At 37.3% G+C, this 18285-nt stretch overlaps 1 protein-coding gene and 1 long non-coding RNA gene across 3 annotated transcripts; both read left to right on the top strand.

The window, feature by feature from the left end:
• Positions 1–28: 28 nt before the first annotated feature.
• Positions 29–2996, top strand: LOC129438769 (uncharacterized). Of its 2 annotated transcripts, none has more exons than XR_012370546.1 (4): positions 29–178; positions 979–1113; positions 1319–1402; positions 2220–2996. It is a non-coding gene; the product is annotated as an uncharacterized lncRNA (long non-coding RNA). The 2 variants fall into 2 exon arrangements; XR_012370547.1 differs by having other exon boundaries at positions 36–178; positions 993–1113.
• A 599-nt stretch (positions 2997–3595) lies between these two features.
• Positions 3596–17202, top strand: LOC141365322 (ubiquinone biosynthesis monooxygenase COQ6, mitochondrial). The gene is made up of 12 exons (XM_073869536.1): positions 3596–4330; positions 4606–4740; positions 5617–5675; positions 7879–8005; positions 9275–9405; positions 9477–9584; positions 11049–11111; positions 11270–11377; positions 12974–13176; positions 13483–13598; positions 16153–16319; positions 17068–17202. The coding sequence occupies exons 1-12, from the start codon at positions 4120–4122 to the stop codon at positions 17095–17097; spliced, it is 1458 nt and encodes a 485-aa protein (XP_073725637.1). The 5' UTR covers positions 3596–4119; the 3' UTR covers positions 17098–17202.
• The last annotated feature ends 1083 nt before the right edge of the window (positions 17203–18285 follow it).

The following is an 18285-nucleotide window of genomic DNA, read 5'->3' as shown; positions in this document are numbered from 1 at the left end:
CCGCCTGTCCAATCTGTTTTGCGCATGCGCATAATTGTGCGCATGCGCAGAAGCTCAACTTGTTTTACGACAGTTTACGACCCTACCTGATCTGTTCTATGCATGCGCGACAACCGGAGTTTAAAAATAGTGAAGAAATGCGTCATATAAGAACACCGGCGAACATATGGAGGCTAAGGTAAGTGACGGAAATGTTCGTTCAAAAGTTTTTAATGCAGATAGGCGTCTTTATGCATAAACAACAAGGTCACTAAGACATAATATACAGTATTTCATATCATCATGTAGTAGTTAGCTAGACTAGCTGGCTGATTAGGCTTACAATGAAATGCAGTGTGTCCGGTTACCTGAAAACTTCGAGTGTTTAAACTAACATTTATTTGATGGTGTATATTGGCCCTGACTAGATTCGTGTGACATGTTGGCTAAACCACAATCCTTGTTGATACCAGAGGTGGACATTACTTAAGTATTTTACTTTCTACATTAAATAAATGTTTAAGTATTCCTTTTTAATCAGTGTTTTACTTTGGAAAACATACATTCTAAAGTATATTATCATAATTTTTACTCCACTACATTTCATAATTTCAAGTGTTTGGTTTCCCTACTGAAAATCCAGCTAAAACCAGCATAAGCTGGTAGCTGTTTTTTGCTGGTCAGGCTGGAAGACAGCTGACCCACCAGCTTTGCCAGGCTGGGAGGACAAGCTTAAACCAGCTACTGCCACCTTAAAGCTTATGCTGGTTTTAGCTGGATTTTCCAGTAGGGGTGTATTTTAATCTCTATCTGTTTATCTTATTTATGTTTATTGTTTCGTCATGTCATCTTTGTTTTAATCCCTTTCATTGTCTGTGCATGTCACATTAAAAATGTGCAATATAAATAAAGTTTATTTAATTTGATTTAGTCTTTCATCATTGTATCTATGTGTTAACATTGTAGCAGCATATGGTGAGTCAAGATATCTTTTTTTAGTCATTCGTATAAAGGACCAACATGGACCAGTATTTATTTCATGCTGCCCTTCGGCAGTACCTACTAAGTGGGATGTCGATGTCGCGGTTGACTGGAAGAGAGTCATGCGGGTGGCCAACCACTTCGTTGTAGATGGTAAGTTAGTTGAGATAACATTGGACAGACAGACAGACCAATAAATCAATAAATTAATCAATCATCTATTTTTCAGAAAATCATCTTTTGTATACTATTATTTTCTTTTCAGTGTTTTACATCTGCTCTTGGTTGTTTTCATTTAATGAATCTCGCACTGCATACTATTATTTGCTTTGTGACAAATTAAATGTTGTGTTTGTAGATTTGTCCATGCTGATGGCTATGCAGCATAGTTGAAGCAGACCTGTCAGAAAACTTCTCTAAGGTGCTATGAATCCTATGACTAGTAAGTAGAACCTCAAACTAATACATTGCTGTTCAAAGGTTTAAGGTTGTGGTTTATTTATTTAAAATGCACCCATTTCATTGCTAAAAAACAATGTTATCTTGTGTATTTGGTATAATACAATGTGTTTGCGTGGTTTCTAGTAAAAAAAAATATATTTTCCACATACCGTACATTTTTGTAGGTTTAGATTTCCCTCCTTCCTCAAACGCATTGATTTTGTACAGAACTCATTGATTTAAAAAGCTCTGTGTCCCTAATTGACCAGCTAATCTGTACATTGTGACGCTCCTTACCATGTTTAAAAAAAATTGCTCGCAATGCTAACAGGAGTTAACTTACAGGCCAAAGTGGGAAGAATTATGATAATGTCGGTCTTGGCTACATCACCAATCCCAGGAAGTAAACTGTTGCCTACAATCCGTGTGTTTGTAGTCCAATAAAATATATTTACATTGGAGTCAATAACTTGTGTCATCGTTTACTTTGGGGTTTATACCTTTAGCATATCGTTAACATTTACTAATACACACTTACACACCAAAGGAAATGCAAAAAAGTGAATCAGACCATAGTTGCACTTTAACAAAAACAGTTAAACTGTTTTTTAACAAAAACAGTTAAGAGTTTACTCCTAAACTCTACCAGTCTTAATTAAGAAAAACACCTCTTCTAAGCCAAGCATTCACATATACATCTTATGACCTTGTTCTCCAGTGATGAAATAAGAAGTGCACATAAGCTTTTGCTTGAAATAATATGAACCACAGTAATCCTCATCCTTCTAATTTTCCTTTCCTGTTTTTTTCCCCATCAGGATACACATCCTAAAATTACTAGAGGTTACGGAAGCTCCTTTTTGGATCCAGCTTCATTTGTGAAGACTTCAGATGATGCCAACACTCACAGAGGCTTAAGATGATGGCAACAATAGATGGACATACAAAATTGCCAAATATAATATTGTAATTACTGCTCCAAAGCGCAAGTTTGCCGATTTTTAACCCACTTTATATTGTTACAAATACAATAGATGCTAACATTTGAACAGAAAATGTTTCCTCTTTATTCTTGAGTTAATTGTGCTGATTTATTCCCATTTTTTATCCACAATTCTTTGCCAAAATGATGTTTTGCATCATCCAAATGGTTCATTTTCAAATTACAGACATTGTAACAACACAAAGTGGGTTGAAATTCTGCCAACTTACCCTATAATAATAATTGTCTTTTAACTGAACAGGACTTTAAACACATGACTTGTATTAACTTAGAGCTATTGTGAAATTAATATTGTTTTGTTTCCAGAACATTCTCCTCAGTGAGTCACTGTTACCTCAGACTGATTAAGGGATTTTTTGTAACCTTGAAACATGCATTGGTTTTATTATGGTAAAACTGCATATCTTATTTCAAACCAAGGTTTTGTAACCATGGTTCTACTACAGTAACATTATAGTAATGCTGGAGTGAAACTGTGGTAACCATATTATTTTAAATCATGGTAAAGTTTGTGGTTACTAAAATGCACTTCTATATGCTGTTGTAAGAGCATGATTATTTTTTATTTATTAATAAACCATGGTTGATTTTATTTTTACTGTGGTTTTACTGCAAATTATGGTAAAAAAAATTATAGATAACTTTTGCATGGGTACAGAAAAAAAGTGTAAACTGAAAGTCACGTTGGTTAAATGCATCTGATAAATGTAAATGAATTTGTATATTTATTCTGTTTACTGAAAATAATACATTTGCAGTTGCTATTGTATATTGTTTATTATTCTGTTGAAAGACATTTTGGATAGAGTGATTTAACGATTATGAACCATTAGCCGCTGTATGTTAGCTGGGATGCGGTTTCGGATAATTGCCTTCATTTAAATATGTCTTTAAAAAAAGTCTTCATTTAAATATGTTTAAAAAGAGTCTTTATTAACTACACAAAAGTGTAGCCTACAAAAATACGCTGCCAGTTGTTATGCTTGGCCGTAAAGTGTTTCAACGCATGCGTGGTACCAATCGCACAGTGAAATGATGACGTTTTCTACTACGCAATTATGCGCATGCGCAAAACAGATTGGACAGGCGGCACGGATCGGGTACTGACAATTGTCTCTCTCTGCGGTGTTGTGACAATCTCCGCCCACCGACGGCTGGCAGCTAAATCCTTTAAGTTTCAACAATGTAAATTCGTTAACTTTTCCTGACCTATCAGCAAAATAAGGCTTCGTTTCAAAGCAATTTAATACAGTAATCACTGAAACACAGATACAGTAAATGCAACATGGGTTCACATGGAAACGAGTTTTGTCTGTCCTCCAGGACGGCAGATGGCGACAGTACTAGTTCATCAGTCATCTGAAACCATAGAAACATTCAAAGAAGGAAGTGAAAGCAAACTGAAAGTTGTTTATAACACAAATGTGCAAGTTTAGTTTAATTTCAATTAACACGCATTTTTGTTTTGTATAGTGAAACCAAATTAAGTGCGTCTAAAATGTGATTTTATTTATTTTTTTGAGCGGCTCTTAAACCGGAAGGACAGTTGCGAACATAACTGTTACGTATTCTCTATCATCAACAAACATGGCAGGGTTATAGTGTGTAGGTTTATAACAGGTCAATAACAGGACAAAGTTAACGAGAATTGTTTAGTGCTTTTTTCCGGAGTCGTTACTTGTAACAAGCAGTTTAACGTCTGGGTCTTTGCTAGAATGTACACTTTTACAAAAGTTAAACTAGCTGTTGTCGGTATAGGGCGACAGTGTTTTGCAGTGAGGAGGACGCTTAATGGAGCGCGAGCAGTGAGCAGAGGATTCGCGTGCTCCGCGAACGAGAAGGAATCCAGCACATCTGAAAATGAGTTATATGACATTATAATATCCGGCGGGGGTATGGTGGGCACAGCGATGGCATGTTCACTGGGTAAGTGTAAAGTGCCACTGTCATGAAACCCTGCCCACTCTCTTCCGTGCTTTTTCATGCATAGGAGGGGTTTTCATTTTTCCTTGATGGAAGTATTTAGCTTGAGGTAAAGCGTGCAATTGCGTTTTTAGTGTATTGTAACACTCCCAATCATGCAGTAGGATGCTAAATAAGCAATGTGCCTTTTAATCTCTCAACAATGTTAAAACCTATTATTTACAAACATAACTCCTCAAAAGACATCCTTCAATGTTTTGTGTCGTTCCTCTTTGCAGGTCTGGATCCAAATTTGGCTGGGAAGAAGATTCTTTTGCTGGAGGCGGGTCACAAAAAAGTGATGGACAGTGTGCCTGAGACCTACAGTACAAGGGTCAGCTCCATCAGCCCAGGCTCAGCAACACTTCTTAGTGGTATAAACAAATTTTAATTTTTGAATGTAGATGTTTTTAGATGTTGTTTTTATGTTTAAACAACTGTTCTGTTCATCTGTCAAGAGATCTTTGTGTTTTTTTTAATACTGTCATCAAACCTGCCAAAAACATGTCTATGTCATTTATCAAAAAATAACAATAATAATATATACATTTTGCTTTATTTTCTTTATACAAGTATTTTTTTCTAGACTTTTATATTGTGATTTTTCATGACAATTAGGCACCCCACCACCATTTCCTATTACAACGTGTAAAATTTTGTAAATAATTGTAATAATTTAATACCCTGCAGTAAATAAAAAAAGTACTGCCCCATACAAATAAGATCTATCTAAAGTTAGATACTCAGGTCACTACTCTGCTTTCCAATAAATGCTTTTGAATGCCTTCCACAACTGTCCACAAAATGCTTGTTTACATTTTGGACGGTAAACATAATTTAGAAACAGCACTTCGGGAAGCTGAGTAGTCAAATGCTAAGAAAAGTACATCTCTTCCAGTCAAAGCTCTAAAAGAGGACACTACTGTTAGCCAATATTTACAGCTATGCATGTATATGAAAGATTTGCTAGAAGTGGGTCAGTAGGTATCTCTCTTTGCCTTTTCTTGGAGTGTATAGGCAAGTATTGTGCTGGCATCTGCTGTGCATCGTGTACAGTTTTTGTGCAAACAGTGATGTTTGAAATAACAAATCTCTATGTAAAATGTCAAAAGGGTAGCATTACAATGAGCAAGGGTAGGGGACATGTGTTTTGCATTTAGTTTTTCTGTTTTAATTGAAAATGTTAAAAGAAAAAGTGAACAAAGGACAGATTTATCGTGCCTTAATCGTTTTATTCCTTGATTTTGTAGGTCTTGGTGCTTGGGACCATATTGTCAAAATGAGATGCAAGCCATATAATAAAATGCAGGTCAGTAAAATGAGCAAGTTTTTCCATCCCAGAAATATTGGTGGCATCACCGTAATAGTGATAATGTGAGATGGTTATTATTATTAAAAGGTACTCGGTGGTACTGTACTGTAGTGTTTACCTGGCTCTCCAAGGTACTTCATAAAATATCTTGGTATAACCATGGTGGTCATATTGTGATAGTTATTGTGTAAATTAAAGGGGACATATGAAGAAAATCTGACTTTCCATGTTTAAGTGCTATAATTGGGTCACCAGCACTTCTATCAATTTTGAAAACGTGAAAAGAGCAACCCAGTAACTTAATTTTTGTATACCATTCTCTGCAAGCATGTGAAAAAGTAGGTCATTGAAATGTGGCTCTGTTGTGATGTCAGAAGGGGATCTTATTATATTAATACAGCCCCAATCGGCATTATCTAATAACGGCACAGCCATTTAGTGCAGAGATCAGCTCATTTGCATTTAAAAGGACACACCCATAAACGGCACATTTCTGCTTACACCTACAAAGTGACAGTTTTAACGTGTTATAATAATTTATCTATATATGATATTTTGAGCTAAAACTTCACACATGTACTCTGGGGACACTAAAGATTTATTTGACATCTTAAAAAGTCTTGTGAAATGTCCCTTTTAATTGATCAGACCTCACAATATTTAAATCTCTGTTCTCTAACATTAAACCAAAACACATTTATGAGCAACCAACAATGCAGCACCGGTCATGTACCTGTTTAAGATCATGAGGTCACTACATTACAGCTGTCTGGTATTTTGCTGATCGCTGTGTGCATCATACTGTCAGCACCCATAAATTAAGTTATGCTCCAAAAGCACAACCTCAGAATACAAAACATACATTAAAGATGCAAAACCTCAAATGCCTCAATGACCCCAGGGAGTTTTTGTATTAGAGCCTGGTTTTGCGAGTTGGCATAAATCTCTGGGTACGCTTCAAATTGTCATCTAACTCCTATATCTACTAATTTCGAAGATTCATGTAAAATGCGGGGAGAGAAATTATAAGCTGCAGAGATCAGCAATGAACTGACCCTTGGTTTCTACGCTGTGGTGGGAATACTGGTTTCTCCTGTAAGATGTGGCCTTTTCACTCCCAAAATGAAATCCTGCGGTTTTTGAGCAAACGAAGGCATGTCATCAGGGTGAACTTTATAGTGATACTATTCACCCACTACACCTCCTGATTTTTTTCTGTATGTGTGTGCATTTATGTCCAAATAAGGGTTTAAACTGTGGAGTGCCTAACTAGTTTCTCCCTCAATTAAATTTAAAGCGGTTAGAAGAAAGTGACTAAAACTGGTTTGAAAAATGCCACGTACCACTAAAAGAGTTTTTTTTAAGTGTTCCCTAAAGTGTTATCAGATCGTGGGCGGTCGGAACCGTTTCTGGTATCTTTATTTGCAAAAATAATCACGTTAAAATTGTCTTTTTGTCATGGGACGGCCAATTTGGCAGAAGCTGAACGTACATAGCAACTATAGAAGCTTATCACCAGCCGTACTTTTCCTATGTGTAAAATCCTCGTAATTGTGGGTTGGTCACATTTTAAATCTTTCACATAACCATGTTTCAAAAATCACAAGACCACTACTATTAGTGGTTTTTGCATGGCCATACGCAAGCAGCATAGAACAGTATTTTTGCATCATGTTTCTCATGGATTCTATTGTTTGTCTGTCACCTAAGTTACAAGTCACTTTAGGCTTTCAAAATAAATATATATATCAATCACCCAAGACATTTTGTGCTTTTAAAACCAGCCCAATATTTCATTAAATTGCAGGGCATTCCAAAACTTGACTTGTTGGCTTTCAACTATAACAAACAGCCAACAGAATATTTAGCTTGACAGTAATGTTCGCATATTTGTTATTTATTATCGGCTTAACTATAAATACAGGCATAATCGCCAAGAAGAATGAAATTTTTGTATGTCTCCTCGCCCCAGTACACACACTAAGTCAACCATGCAACCTCAAAGGCTGCTGGTGGTTTTTGCCGAACCTAGTTTGATGTTTGGTTAGAGTATCTGGCAAAACTCTTTGCTCAGTAGAACGGCTTTGATGTGTTCAAGTTCAGTGAAGCACGTGCTCTTTTGGTAATCCATAAATAGGGTGAAGTGGTCACTTAAAGATAGAGTTGTAAACCACAGCAATATTTTCGTCCTTTGCTTTAGGTTTGGGATGCTTGTTCGGATGCCCTGATTACATTCGATAAGGAGAATCTGCAGGATGAGATGGCATACATCATTGAGAACGACGTCATTGTGGCCTCTCTCACTAAACAGTTGCAGACCCTCTCTGGTAACGGACACGATTTGATGTTTGCTACATACCATTATTTTGGTGTTTGTTTTTGTAATCATTGCTTTGAGTCCTCTCCAGCACGCTGTACAATTTGATTGTTACACGATGTTTGATTTAGTGATGTTTTGCTGTACTATTTCTGTGTTGCTTAGTGTTTCCCCCAGGAGGAGCCGGCACACTCGAGCGCCGAGCGGATGCTCTGCTAATTGGTTTTAGGGATGGCTTGGCAAATGATGTCACCACAAGCCATCCTTCCTCTCTTGGCGTTATGATTATTTGTACTTGTTCTTTTTGAACATCTTACTTCTATCCCTCTTTTAAAGATTCCTCTTCTTTGGACGCGTCTATGTTTCTCCTGCTATTTTGATCGTCCAGTACGTTACTTTGTTGGGAGTTAGGAGCCCCACGAGAATTGCCACCCTGTTCGTACACGTGCAGTGGTCTATTGACCCATTTAAAAAAACCACATTCCTCTCCGGTCGGAGCATCTCGCTCGCTCAGGGTGCCCAAGCAAGGATAGCGTTTTACTGTAACGTTTGGTTGTTGTAATTAACTAAACTGTTCCAGGGCTCTGCATTTGAAATCTTTACTTTGCTTTTCCATGCCATGCTCTGTAAAACTGCATATTTTTAAAAACAAGCCTTTTTTTAAACACATCTTACGTTTAACAGATGTGTGGTAGCACGTGCATTTTCACATGTCTGTATTTTAGCAGTCCTCTATTTCTGCTGAAGGACTGAACATAAAGTACTTGCATACATCTGACATTCGCATACATGAGCCAGCTGTTATGTTTAGTAAAACACTGCTTTCCAATCAGCAGAAGCCAATAATTCTTACACAAACTAACGTTCAATTTTGTGCACCAAATGGTCTCCAATTCTGAAACGTAGGCGTAATTCTGGATCTTTTTGGGCGCTAGATGACTGATCGCCAGTGATTCTAAGAAAAGTGAATTTTTTTCCTCCTACTCTTTCTTGCTTTGTAGTGTGCAGGCTGTTGGCAGCTGGTCGTATGTATGGCATGGTCTGCTTGTAGATAAACACTATTAGTCAGTTTTAAATGACTCAACAAAGCCATTAAGAGACATGGTCTCAACCAGAGAAAGGGAAGCAATATTTTTTATATTTTACTTTGCTGCAGACAAAGTCCGTTCGGATTTGTTTCCCTATTTCTGCGGAAGATACTGTTTTGACATGCTATTTTTGTCATATCAAATGCATAATGATATTTAAGCTTGAATTGTATGTGTCATGTACCAAACAGACCATGTTGATGTGAGATACCGAACAAAAGTGGTGAAATACACCTGGCCCAGACCGTACCACATGGCTGAATCCATCCCTTGGGTTCAGGTGACACTGGCCAGTGGAAAGACTCTCCATACTAAGCTGTTGGTATGTAGAACACAGAAGGGCACAGTGTCATATGCAGAACTTCAGAAGTGCTAAATGTTTTCCTCTTTCAGATTGGTGCCGATGGTCCGAACTCAATGGTTCGGAGAGAAGCTGGCATCCCTACTGTCAAATGGAACTACGACCAGTCAGCTGTTGTCGCTGTTCTGCATTTGTCTGAGGTATGATGATCCGGACAAAATTCATATCATACAGTGAGGAAAATAAGTATTTGAACACCCTGCTATTTTGCAAGTTCTCCCACTTACAAATCATGGAGGGGTCTGAAATTGTCATTGTAGGTGCATGTCCACTGTGAGAGACATAATCTAAAAAATCCAGAAATCACAATGTATGATTTTTTAACTATTTATTTGTATGATACAGATGCAAATAAGTATTTGAACACCTGAGACGGTCAGTGTTAATATTTGGTATAGTAGCCTTTGTTTGCAATTACAGAGGTCAAATGTTTCCTGTAGTTTTTCCACCAGGTTTGCACACACTGCAGGAGGGATTTTGGCCCACTCCTCCACACAGATCTTCTCTAGATCAGTCAGGTTTCTGGCCTGTTGCTGAGAAACACAGAGTTCTAGGCCACGGTAGAACCTTGATATGCTTCTTACAGAGCCACTCCTTGGTTATTCTGGCTGTGTGCTTCGGGTCATTGTCATGTTGGAAGACCCAGCCTTTTCCCATGACTGCTCTGGATCATCCAAATGGTCATTGGCAAACTTAAGACGGGCATGGACATGTGCTGGTTTAAGAAGGGGAACCTTCCGTGTCTTATGGGCGGTTTCGCGGACAGGGATTAGACTAGTCCTAGACTTAAACACTTTTAAGAGCTCTCCAAACTGAAAACAACTTGCACTTACATATCTTCAAATACATCAGGGCCCTTTGTTTTACCTCAAAATGCACACAGGTAATGTTTTTAGTAAGGCATGTTTGTTAAAACTACTTATATTTCCTAATTAAACTAAGACCTAGTCCTGGATTAAGCTAATCCTGGTCCGGGAAACTGCCCCTTAGTGTATTAGTGTATTACCAAAAGTAACATTGGAAACGGTGGTCCCAGCTCTTTTAACGACATTGACCACATCCACCCATCAAGTTATGTGCTGAATTCTCACCTTTCTTAGCATCATTGAGACCCCACCAGGAGAGATTTTGCATGGAGCCCCAGTCCAAAGGAGATTGACAGTCATGTTTAGCTTCTTCCATTTTCTAATGATTGCTCCAACAGTGGACATTTTAAAGGCAGACTAACAGGTCTTTGAGGTTCAGAATTCTAGCTGATAGACAGGTGTTCAAATACTTATTTGCAGCTGTATCATACAAATAATAGTTAAAAAATCATATATTCTGATTTCTGGATTTTTTTAGATTATGTCTCTCACAGTGGACATGCACCTGCGATGACAATTTCAGACCCATCCATGATATCTAAGTGGGGAACTTGCAAAATAGCAGGGTGTTCAAATACTTACTTTCCTCACTATACACAAAGTGTTTTGTATATTAGGGTCAGAATAAGTCATATTTGTTTACTTTTACCTCTGGTTTAACAGAGGTAAAATGTGTTGCAAATGCTTCATTATGTTGTCTTTGATAACTTCATTTCATTCGCTTTTTTGTTTTTTCAGCCCACAGAAAATAACGTGGCCTGGCAGAGGTTCCTTCCCACTGGACCCATTGCAATGCTTCCTGTGAGCTGATCTTCAGTGTTTTATTTACTTGTAAATAATGTCAGACTTAATTGATTTCTTTCACTGGCTCATTGTGATCACTTAGTAGTCAAATGGAAAATGCATCTGTTTGTATTAGTACTTTAAACCCAGACATGTTGTATGTGTCTGCTGTACAGTTGTCAGACACGGCGAGCTCACTAGTCTGGTCCACCAGTCATCAGCATGCTGAAGAACTTCTGCAGCTGGATGAGGAAAGCTTTGTGGATGCCATTAACTCTGCATTTGTGAGTGAACACCAAGCCTGCTTCCACTTTCCTAGTCCACACGATTTAGTCATAATTTTCAGTTAAATGCCTTAAGACTGTTCTGTCCCATAACCCTCATATCATATTAAGTTCTTATTTAAAGTTATGAAGCAGTGTTTTTTTATTGAAATTGAATACTCTTGGTTTCGTCTCAGTGCCCTCAAGCTGACCCTCACACCCTTTTTTGTCTTTTGTTTGTGTTTCTGTCAAAGAATCACTTTTCCCAAGCAGGCTATTTTTACTGGTCTTCCTGGTCACAGGCCTTTGCATCTGAGTCACGCTTGCCATCAAAACTGGTTTGCTAATTAAACCCAAGGTTTGCCAGTGTTGGTCATTACTTCATGGAATGTTTTTTCTGTAGACCATACTCGAATTTATGACCTGGTCAGCGTTTTACTTTAATTAGCTATGTTTCTTCTATATGAAATACCCTTTCTTTGTCTTTTTCTTTGTGTATTGAGTGAAAAAGAAAGAAGGTCATTGTATCTTTATTTTTGTATCACCTGTTAAATGCTCAATTTGTCATTTATTTACTCTCCAAGAATTTTTTGTGCCCCTGGTCCAAGTCATTTAATTTTAAGTTTCGGACGATACCGAGTCCCAAACCGATATACGTGTTTTTTTCTAGTGTTTTCTTACCGCGTGCAATTCATGACCCGGTTGGGAAAATCCAGTGCATCAAACACACACGCAAAACTCCGCTGCTACCCCGGATAATAAACTATATCCATTGTTTTCATAAGACTGGATTTCTTCTCCTTACATCCAAAAACACACTTCTTCATTCGTGCCATTGTTGAGTTTTGAAATTAAACAAAGCTGTCACGTGATGTGAATGTTTGTAAGTTCTAGCGTCTCCCACTGATTGACGGGTGGGCGGGGTTTTCCGAGGGAAGTGCCCATATAAAGAAGTGATACGTATAGAAACCCCTGAAACGTCAGTTGGACCTGTAATCGAAAAAAACTTTCAGAAACTTGTACGAACCCTGGCGAAGTGCATTCGGCACAGAAATACTCTGTAACACGTCCAACTGCTTTTTTGACACTTTGCCTACGTTTAGCATGAGGAAACAACTCTATAACTGTGTTAATAAGTCAGACTGCTTGAAATACCATTTTACCCCAGCCCCCCCCCCCCCCCTTTAACATTTAGCTTAGTGCAGCATTATAGTAAAAGTAGTAAAGTGTTTTAAACATGAAAGGAGCTCAGTCAAAGTCAGTTTCTACTCATTGGAGTAGTAGCATTAAAGTTAAACCTAAAAATAAAATGGCAAGTCTTTCATCAAGGGGGTTTAGTTCATAAGTGTTTTTATTGCACAACATTTTATTGTTTTGTTCCTCATACGGTGGGAGCAACGGAGCTTCATTCAATACTGAAAAAGGAAGTCATATTCATTTTCGTTTTGAATTTTTTTCATCAACTTGCCTCTCCGCTTCATCCCATTTTTCCTTGCATTGGCTCATTGTTCCATATGCTTTTAACTATGTTATGTAGATATTTTCCTGCCATAAACAGCATATGTTCAAGTCCTTTTTGGCCATTAACACCTTCTCTTCTTGCTTCTCCCTCTTCAGTGGAGTAATGAGAACCATTCTCAGCTGGTAGAGACTGCTGGCTCTCTGTTTCGGACTGCAATGTCTGTCCTGATGCCTGACCGTGGTTCTGCACGCCAACTTCCACCTAGCGTGTCAGGAATTGGCCCAAAAAGCCGGGTCATGTTCCCACTGGGTATGGGTCATGCCACAGAGTACATTCGTCATAGAGTGGTCCTCATTGGGTATGTTTGAGGGTAGATTTTTAGTTTTGTGTTCCTGTTCAGAATTGTGTGTTCTTAAATATATATAATTTTCTTTATATATGAGTAATTATATAAACCTATATAAGTTTAAAGGAGAAATCACTCATTATGTTAGGTTTATAGTGTACTCATAATGTTAAGTGATTGACTGAGCCTTTAAAGCAGTGATGTATTTAGATTTGTTGTTCTTGGCGATATTGCTGTGAATGTATTGTAATATATGGTCATCATGCTAAATATGGTTCCAGACTCAAGGTCTGTGTTTTCTGATCTTTCTAATTTCAGAGATGCTGCACACAGAGTCCATCCTTTAGCAGGCCAAGGTGCCAATCTAGGCTTTGGGGATGTAGCCTGTCTCACGAACGTTCTTAGCCAAGCAGCATTTAACGGAAAAGACATCGGTAAGGATTTCAACAACAAGGACAGTCAAGCCGAATAGATGCAGGCAGTAGTTTTATGATAACACAATAGTCAATAGTCACCCAATACTTTCATTTAATTTAGGGTCAGTCATTTCACTTTAATGGCAATGAAAAAGTGAAACTAAACTGTTATTAAAATGACTTATTTTAACAAATGTCAATTTGGTCAATGGTAGTTAAAAAAAGGATTTTGCTGCAAAACCCTCTAAGTACATTCAAGCAATTAAAAAAATCAACTTCTTCTTTTAATTAGACAAAATCTTTAAGATGCAACTAGAAACATTGCAAATGATGAAAGTAAGAATAAAACATGTAAAAATGAATGAACTGAACCACACATGTTGTGATGCATCTGGCTGCCACATTTGGGTTGTATTCAGATCCAAGTACTCGCCAAGTTTAAATGTAATCCCAATCCTATCTCTCTCCAGTCACTATTCACTGTCCTTTCTGAATTAAAGTAAAAAGGCTCAAAAATTCGGTCAATATCCTAATATATTTTGTAAACATCCTTTAAACCAAATAAGAACCTTGGGATCAATCTTACCCCCAAGCCACTTTTCTTTAGTTAAAAAACATGGTTACCTTCATCTCAGTGGAATAAGATTTTCGGACTTTTCCAGATTATCTGTCAAGATTAATATAAAAAAAAAACTGGGCTTGATTCGGTCGTTCTAGTCCCTAAAAATGACCCCAATTGAAAATGAATGGGAAATGCAAAATTTTTTTTTTCTTTTTGTCCAAAAAAAAAAAGAATCAATGCATCCAGAATAAATCTGAAAATTTTAACACAGAAAGGTAGGCCTGGTACTAGAGCACAAATGCAACATAGAAAAGACATGCTCAATCACACACACACACAAACCAAAAAATTGGCAAAAAAACCGCCACAGATGCAAATCAAAGATGTAAAACACACACAAAGACACAGTTAAACTTACACACACATAAAGACACAGACACACACAGAAAGACAAAGTCACACTCAAACACGGACACACACACTTACATTCAGTCAAATTTCTCTGGCATTTCGTAAAAACAGACAATTCAAAATGCATAAAAAAGTACAAAAAAATCTACCATTTGAAATCATATTTATTTTTAATATCCTTTCTAATGTTTATATAAACATAAATTCACAAAATGCATCACTAAACTAGTAATTTGAGCAGTTGGCCACATCCAGTAAAATGAGTGGGTCTCTATGGGCACCTGCTGGTTGAAGTGATTTATTTCCTAAACTGTAATTCTTTTATGTTTTTTTTTTTCTAAACACCAAATGGCAGAATTCAACACATTACATCTAGATCAATATCTAAAAACAATTTAAATCAAATTTAGATCATAATTTATGTGAATTTTTCATAAAATTTTTATATTTTACAATCAAGGTAATGATGTAGTTGAGGAATTGAGTGGTAAACGGGTACAAAGGTTCTTCATATCTCCCAAAACACAGCATGAAGGTATAGATGGGAAGTAAACAAAAAAAAATTATGTATTATTTGTATCATTAAAAATGTATATATTTATTGTAATCATTCTATTAATTTCTGGGGTCATTTTTTTACCCCTGCGGAACTATAACATTAACCAGGTAAAAAAAACTCTTGCAACACAACTCAACACCGCTTGTTGCCGTTTTTCCAGTTTATTGCTGAAAAATCAGTGTGCCGTTTAACTGTCAACAAACTGGTGTTTCTGAATGACCTGATGCCAGGATAAAGCGGATTTGAAACTAAAGTATTTGATAAATTTATGATACTTGCCGAGAGCATTCGGTCAATATCACATTCAATATCAATATTTCATTTTTGACAGAGGTGGCGTTTAGCAGCTTTAGCATCTGAGTTCCCTTTAAGTCGGTCACTACGACGTCACGTCGTGACCGACGAATTGGCGCGTTCCCAATTCGTCTGTCACGACGTGACGTCTCCGTTCCCTTCCTTCAGGGAACGAGGGTTACATACGTAACTGAGATGTTTTTCATATACTGTAATTGTATTATATTGTGAGGTTCCACCGGGACAAAAAACTTTGACAGAACTCCTTAACGCAGGGGTGGGAAACTCCTGGTCCTGAGGGCCAGTGTCCCTGCAGAGTTTAGCTCCAACCCTAATCAAACACAGCTGAAAAATCTAATTGAAGTGTTCAGGACTGTTTGGAAATGACATTCAGGTGTGTTTGATTAAGGTTGAAGCTAAACTCTGCAGGACTGTGGCCCTCGATGCCCACCCCTGCCTTAACGTATGCTTGGGTGTCTTTTCATAGCCTGAGGTATCTTGCTTTTTAGCAGTCTGCTTTTTCCTAAGCTCTTTTCCAATTTCTTTTAGGGCTTACTGTTTTTAGAATTGTTACTCTCTGTCAAACTGTCCATAAATTTTCTTGCAGGCACAAATTGATATTCTGTTGTGAGCAATTGTTAACAAAAGTTTATTTAATATACAATACATGTATAATAAACGAGCCATTGTCTGATACATTGGTAATGTGTTTTTCAAAAAATGAACATTTGGTCTTTAAATTCCAGGAGCCATGCAACACCTGTTGGAGTACGAAACTGAGCGTCAGCGACACAATCTTCCCATGATGGCAGCCATTGACCTCATGAAGAAGCTTTACTCCACTAACGCTGCACCTGTGGTTCTGCTTCGAACCTTTGGCCTTCAAGCTACCAATATACTGCCACCTCTTAAAGTATGATTACGTGATGTTAAAAAGGTTTTCGATTTGCCACTTCAAAATGACTGCCTTGGTTTCCTTCCTCCAACGTGTTCCTTCACTTGCATTTTATTCTTTTTTTTCTCTGGCTCTGTGGCGATTCTCTCATGTTTTCTTTCCTCTTTGTCATTCATGCCTCTGTCTTCTCTCTGTTCTGCTTCCAGCTTCCCATTTAGCCTTTTTCACCTCTCCAACTTTTTCTCCCTCTTTCACTGTTCCTTTGACTTTTTCCTCTCTCTCTAACCCCATCACCCCCCCATCCCCATCTTGTCCTCTGATTACATGCCTTTCTACTCTCATCCGTGCCTGTAATTTGCATGGTCAGGAGCTACTACTATGGCTATGTTTAGCTCTAAATTTACTCTTACCGAAAGCGTGTGGGTGGGGTTGCAGGGCCGTGCATGGTGGTGTTGGCTTGTGTTTTCACACTCCTTTTATTATAGGCCGCTCTTATGAAATGGCTTCATTCCTTTTACTAAGCGATTTTCAACCAGAAGGTCCCTAACTTTTCATAAAGGGTTTTCACTGTGCTTATACCCTAGAGAAATATCTCTCATATTCTGTCTTTCTGTTAAAATTTAGTTGCGTGAGTCTCTGAGAACCATGTTTATGTTTAAAGTGGGGAAGATCTCTAGTTTCTCTAATTAAACTGTATATAAAATATCGCTTGCGGTTTGAAAGTTGTCTTACTGACCTGTAGTTATATTGTTTCTTGTACCCACAGGAGCAGATCATGGCCTTTGCAAGCAAGTAAAGACTAGCTGAAATTGGATGTTTGCTGATGCTCTTAAAGATGATGTGAAGACTTTGTTCATGGAGTGTAAAAGTGTAAATTAATAAATTATATTTTATTCCTCTGTCTACATGAATTTCTACACATGTAAAACATATCAGTGTCATAAACTTCTTGTTTGTCGACTCATAACAAGACATTCAACCAACCGTATAGGTTTGTGTATATTCTTTGTATATTCTTGTAGAGTTCTTTGAAGAGGCCTATATACAACGGCATAATAATTGTAAAATACATACAGGCCCACAGGTATTTGTTTATTATTTATTGTTAAATCTCAAAGTAATGTGGAAAATAATGTATGCATTAAACAAAAACAAAACATTGAGTTTGAATAACTTCAAAGGTAGTTATTTTAGGGAATAATGAACGTTGAGTGCCACTATATATATAGTATATATTTTTTACATATCTTGACAAGAGCTATGCAAGTAATCTTATGTGTTAAAGGGGACTTTTTTTAAGATGTAAAATAAATATTTGGTGTCGCAATGTACATATGTAAAGTTTTAGCTTAAAATACTATATAGATAATTTATTATACAGCGGGCAAAATAAGTATTTGACACATCAGCATTTTAATCAATAAGGGGATTTGTAAGTGGGCTATTGACACAAATTTCCACCAGATGTAGCCATCAAGCCAAATATTGAATTCATACAAAGAAATCAGAACATTTAAGTATACAAGTTGAGTCATAATAAATAAAGTGAAATGACACAGGGAATAAGTATTAAACACATGAAGAGAACAAGGTGCAAAATGGCATAGAAATCCAGGAGATCACCTGAAATCTGTCAAATCGGAAATTGAAAGAGCATCAGTTCACCATAAACAGGCCACGATCAGGTGCTCCACGTAAGATCCCTGTCAGAGGAGTCCAAAGAATAATCAGGAGAGTTCTCCAAGAGCCAAGAACCACTTAGGCAGAACTTCAGGAAGACCTTGGGGCCAATTGTCACTATCTGCTGTGTGTTTACCATCATTTCTCAAAATATATTTTATGTTTGTCAGAAAAAAGAAATTCATACAGGTTTAGAACAACACGAGCATGAGTAAATGATGACAGAATTTTCATTTTAAAGTGAACTATCCCTTTAAAGTGTGTTCAGTACTTATTTCCTGTGTCATTTCACTTTATTTATTAT

Source organism: Misgurnus anguillicaudatus, chromosome 7 (genome assembly GCF_027580225.2).
Source record: "Misgurnus anguillicaudatus chromosome 7, ASM2758022v2, whole genome shotgun sequence".
Classification (NCBI taxonomy): Eukaryota; Metazoa; Chordata; class Actinopteri; order Cypriniformes; family Cobitidae; genus Misgurnus; species Misgurnus anguillicaudatus.
This window is presented reverse-complemented; position numbering and strand designations above follow the sequence as displayed.

Coding starts and splice junctions, on each gene's coding strand:
- LOC141365322 (XM_073869536.1), top strand. CDS start 4,120: ATGTACACTTTTACAAAAGTTAAACTAGCTGTTGTCGGTATAGGGCGA. Junction 4,331..4,605: donor AGCGATGGCATGTTCACTGG/GTAAGTGTAAAG, acceptor TCCTCTTTGCAG/GTCTGGATCCAAATTTGGCT. Junction 8,006..9,274: donor ACAGTTGCAGACCCTCTCTG/GTAACGGACACG, acceptor TGTACCAAACAG/ACCATGTTGATGTGAGATAC.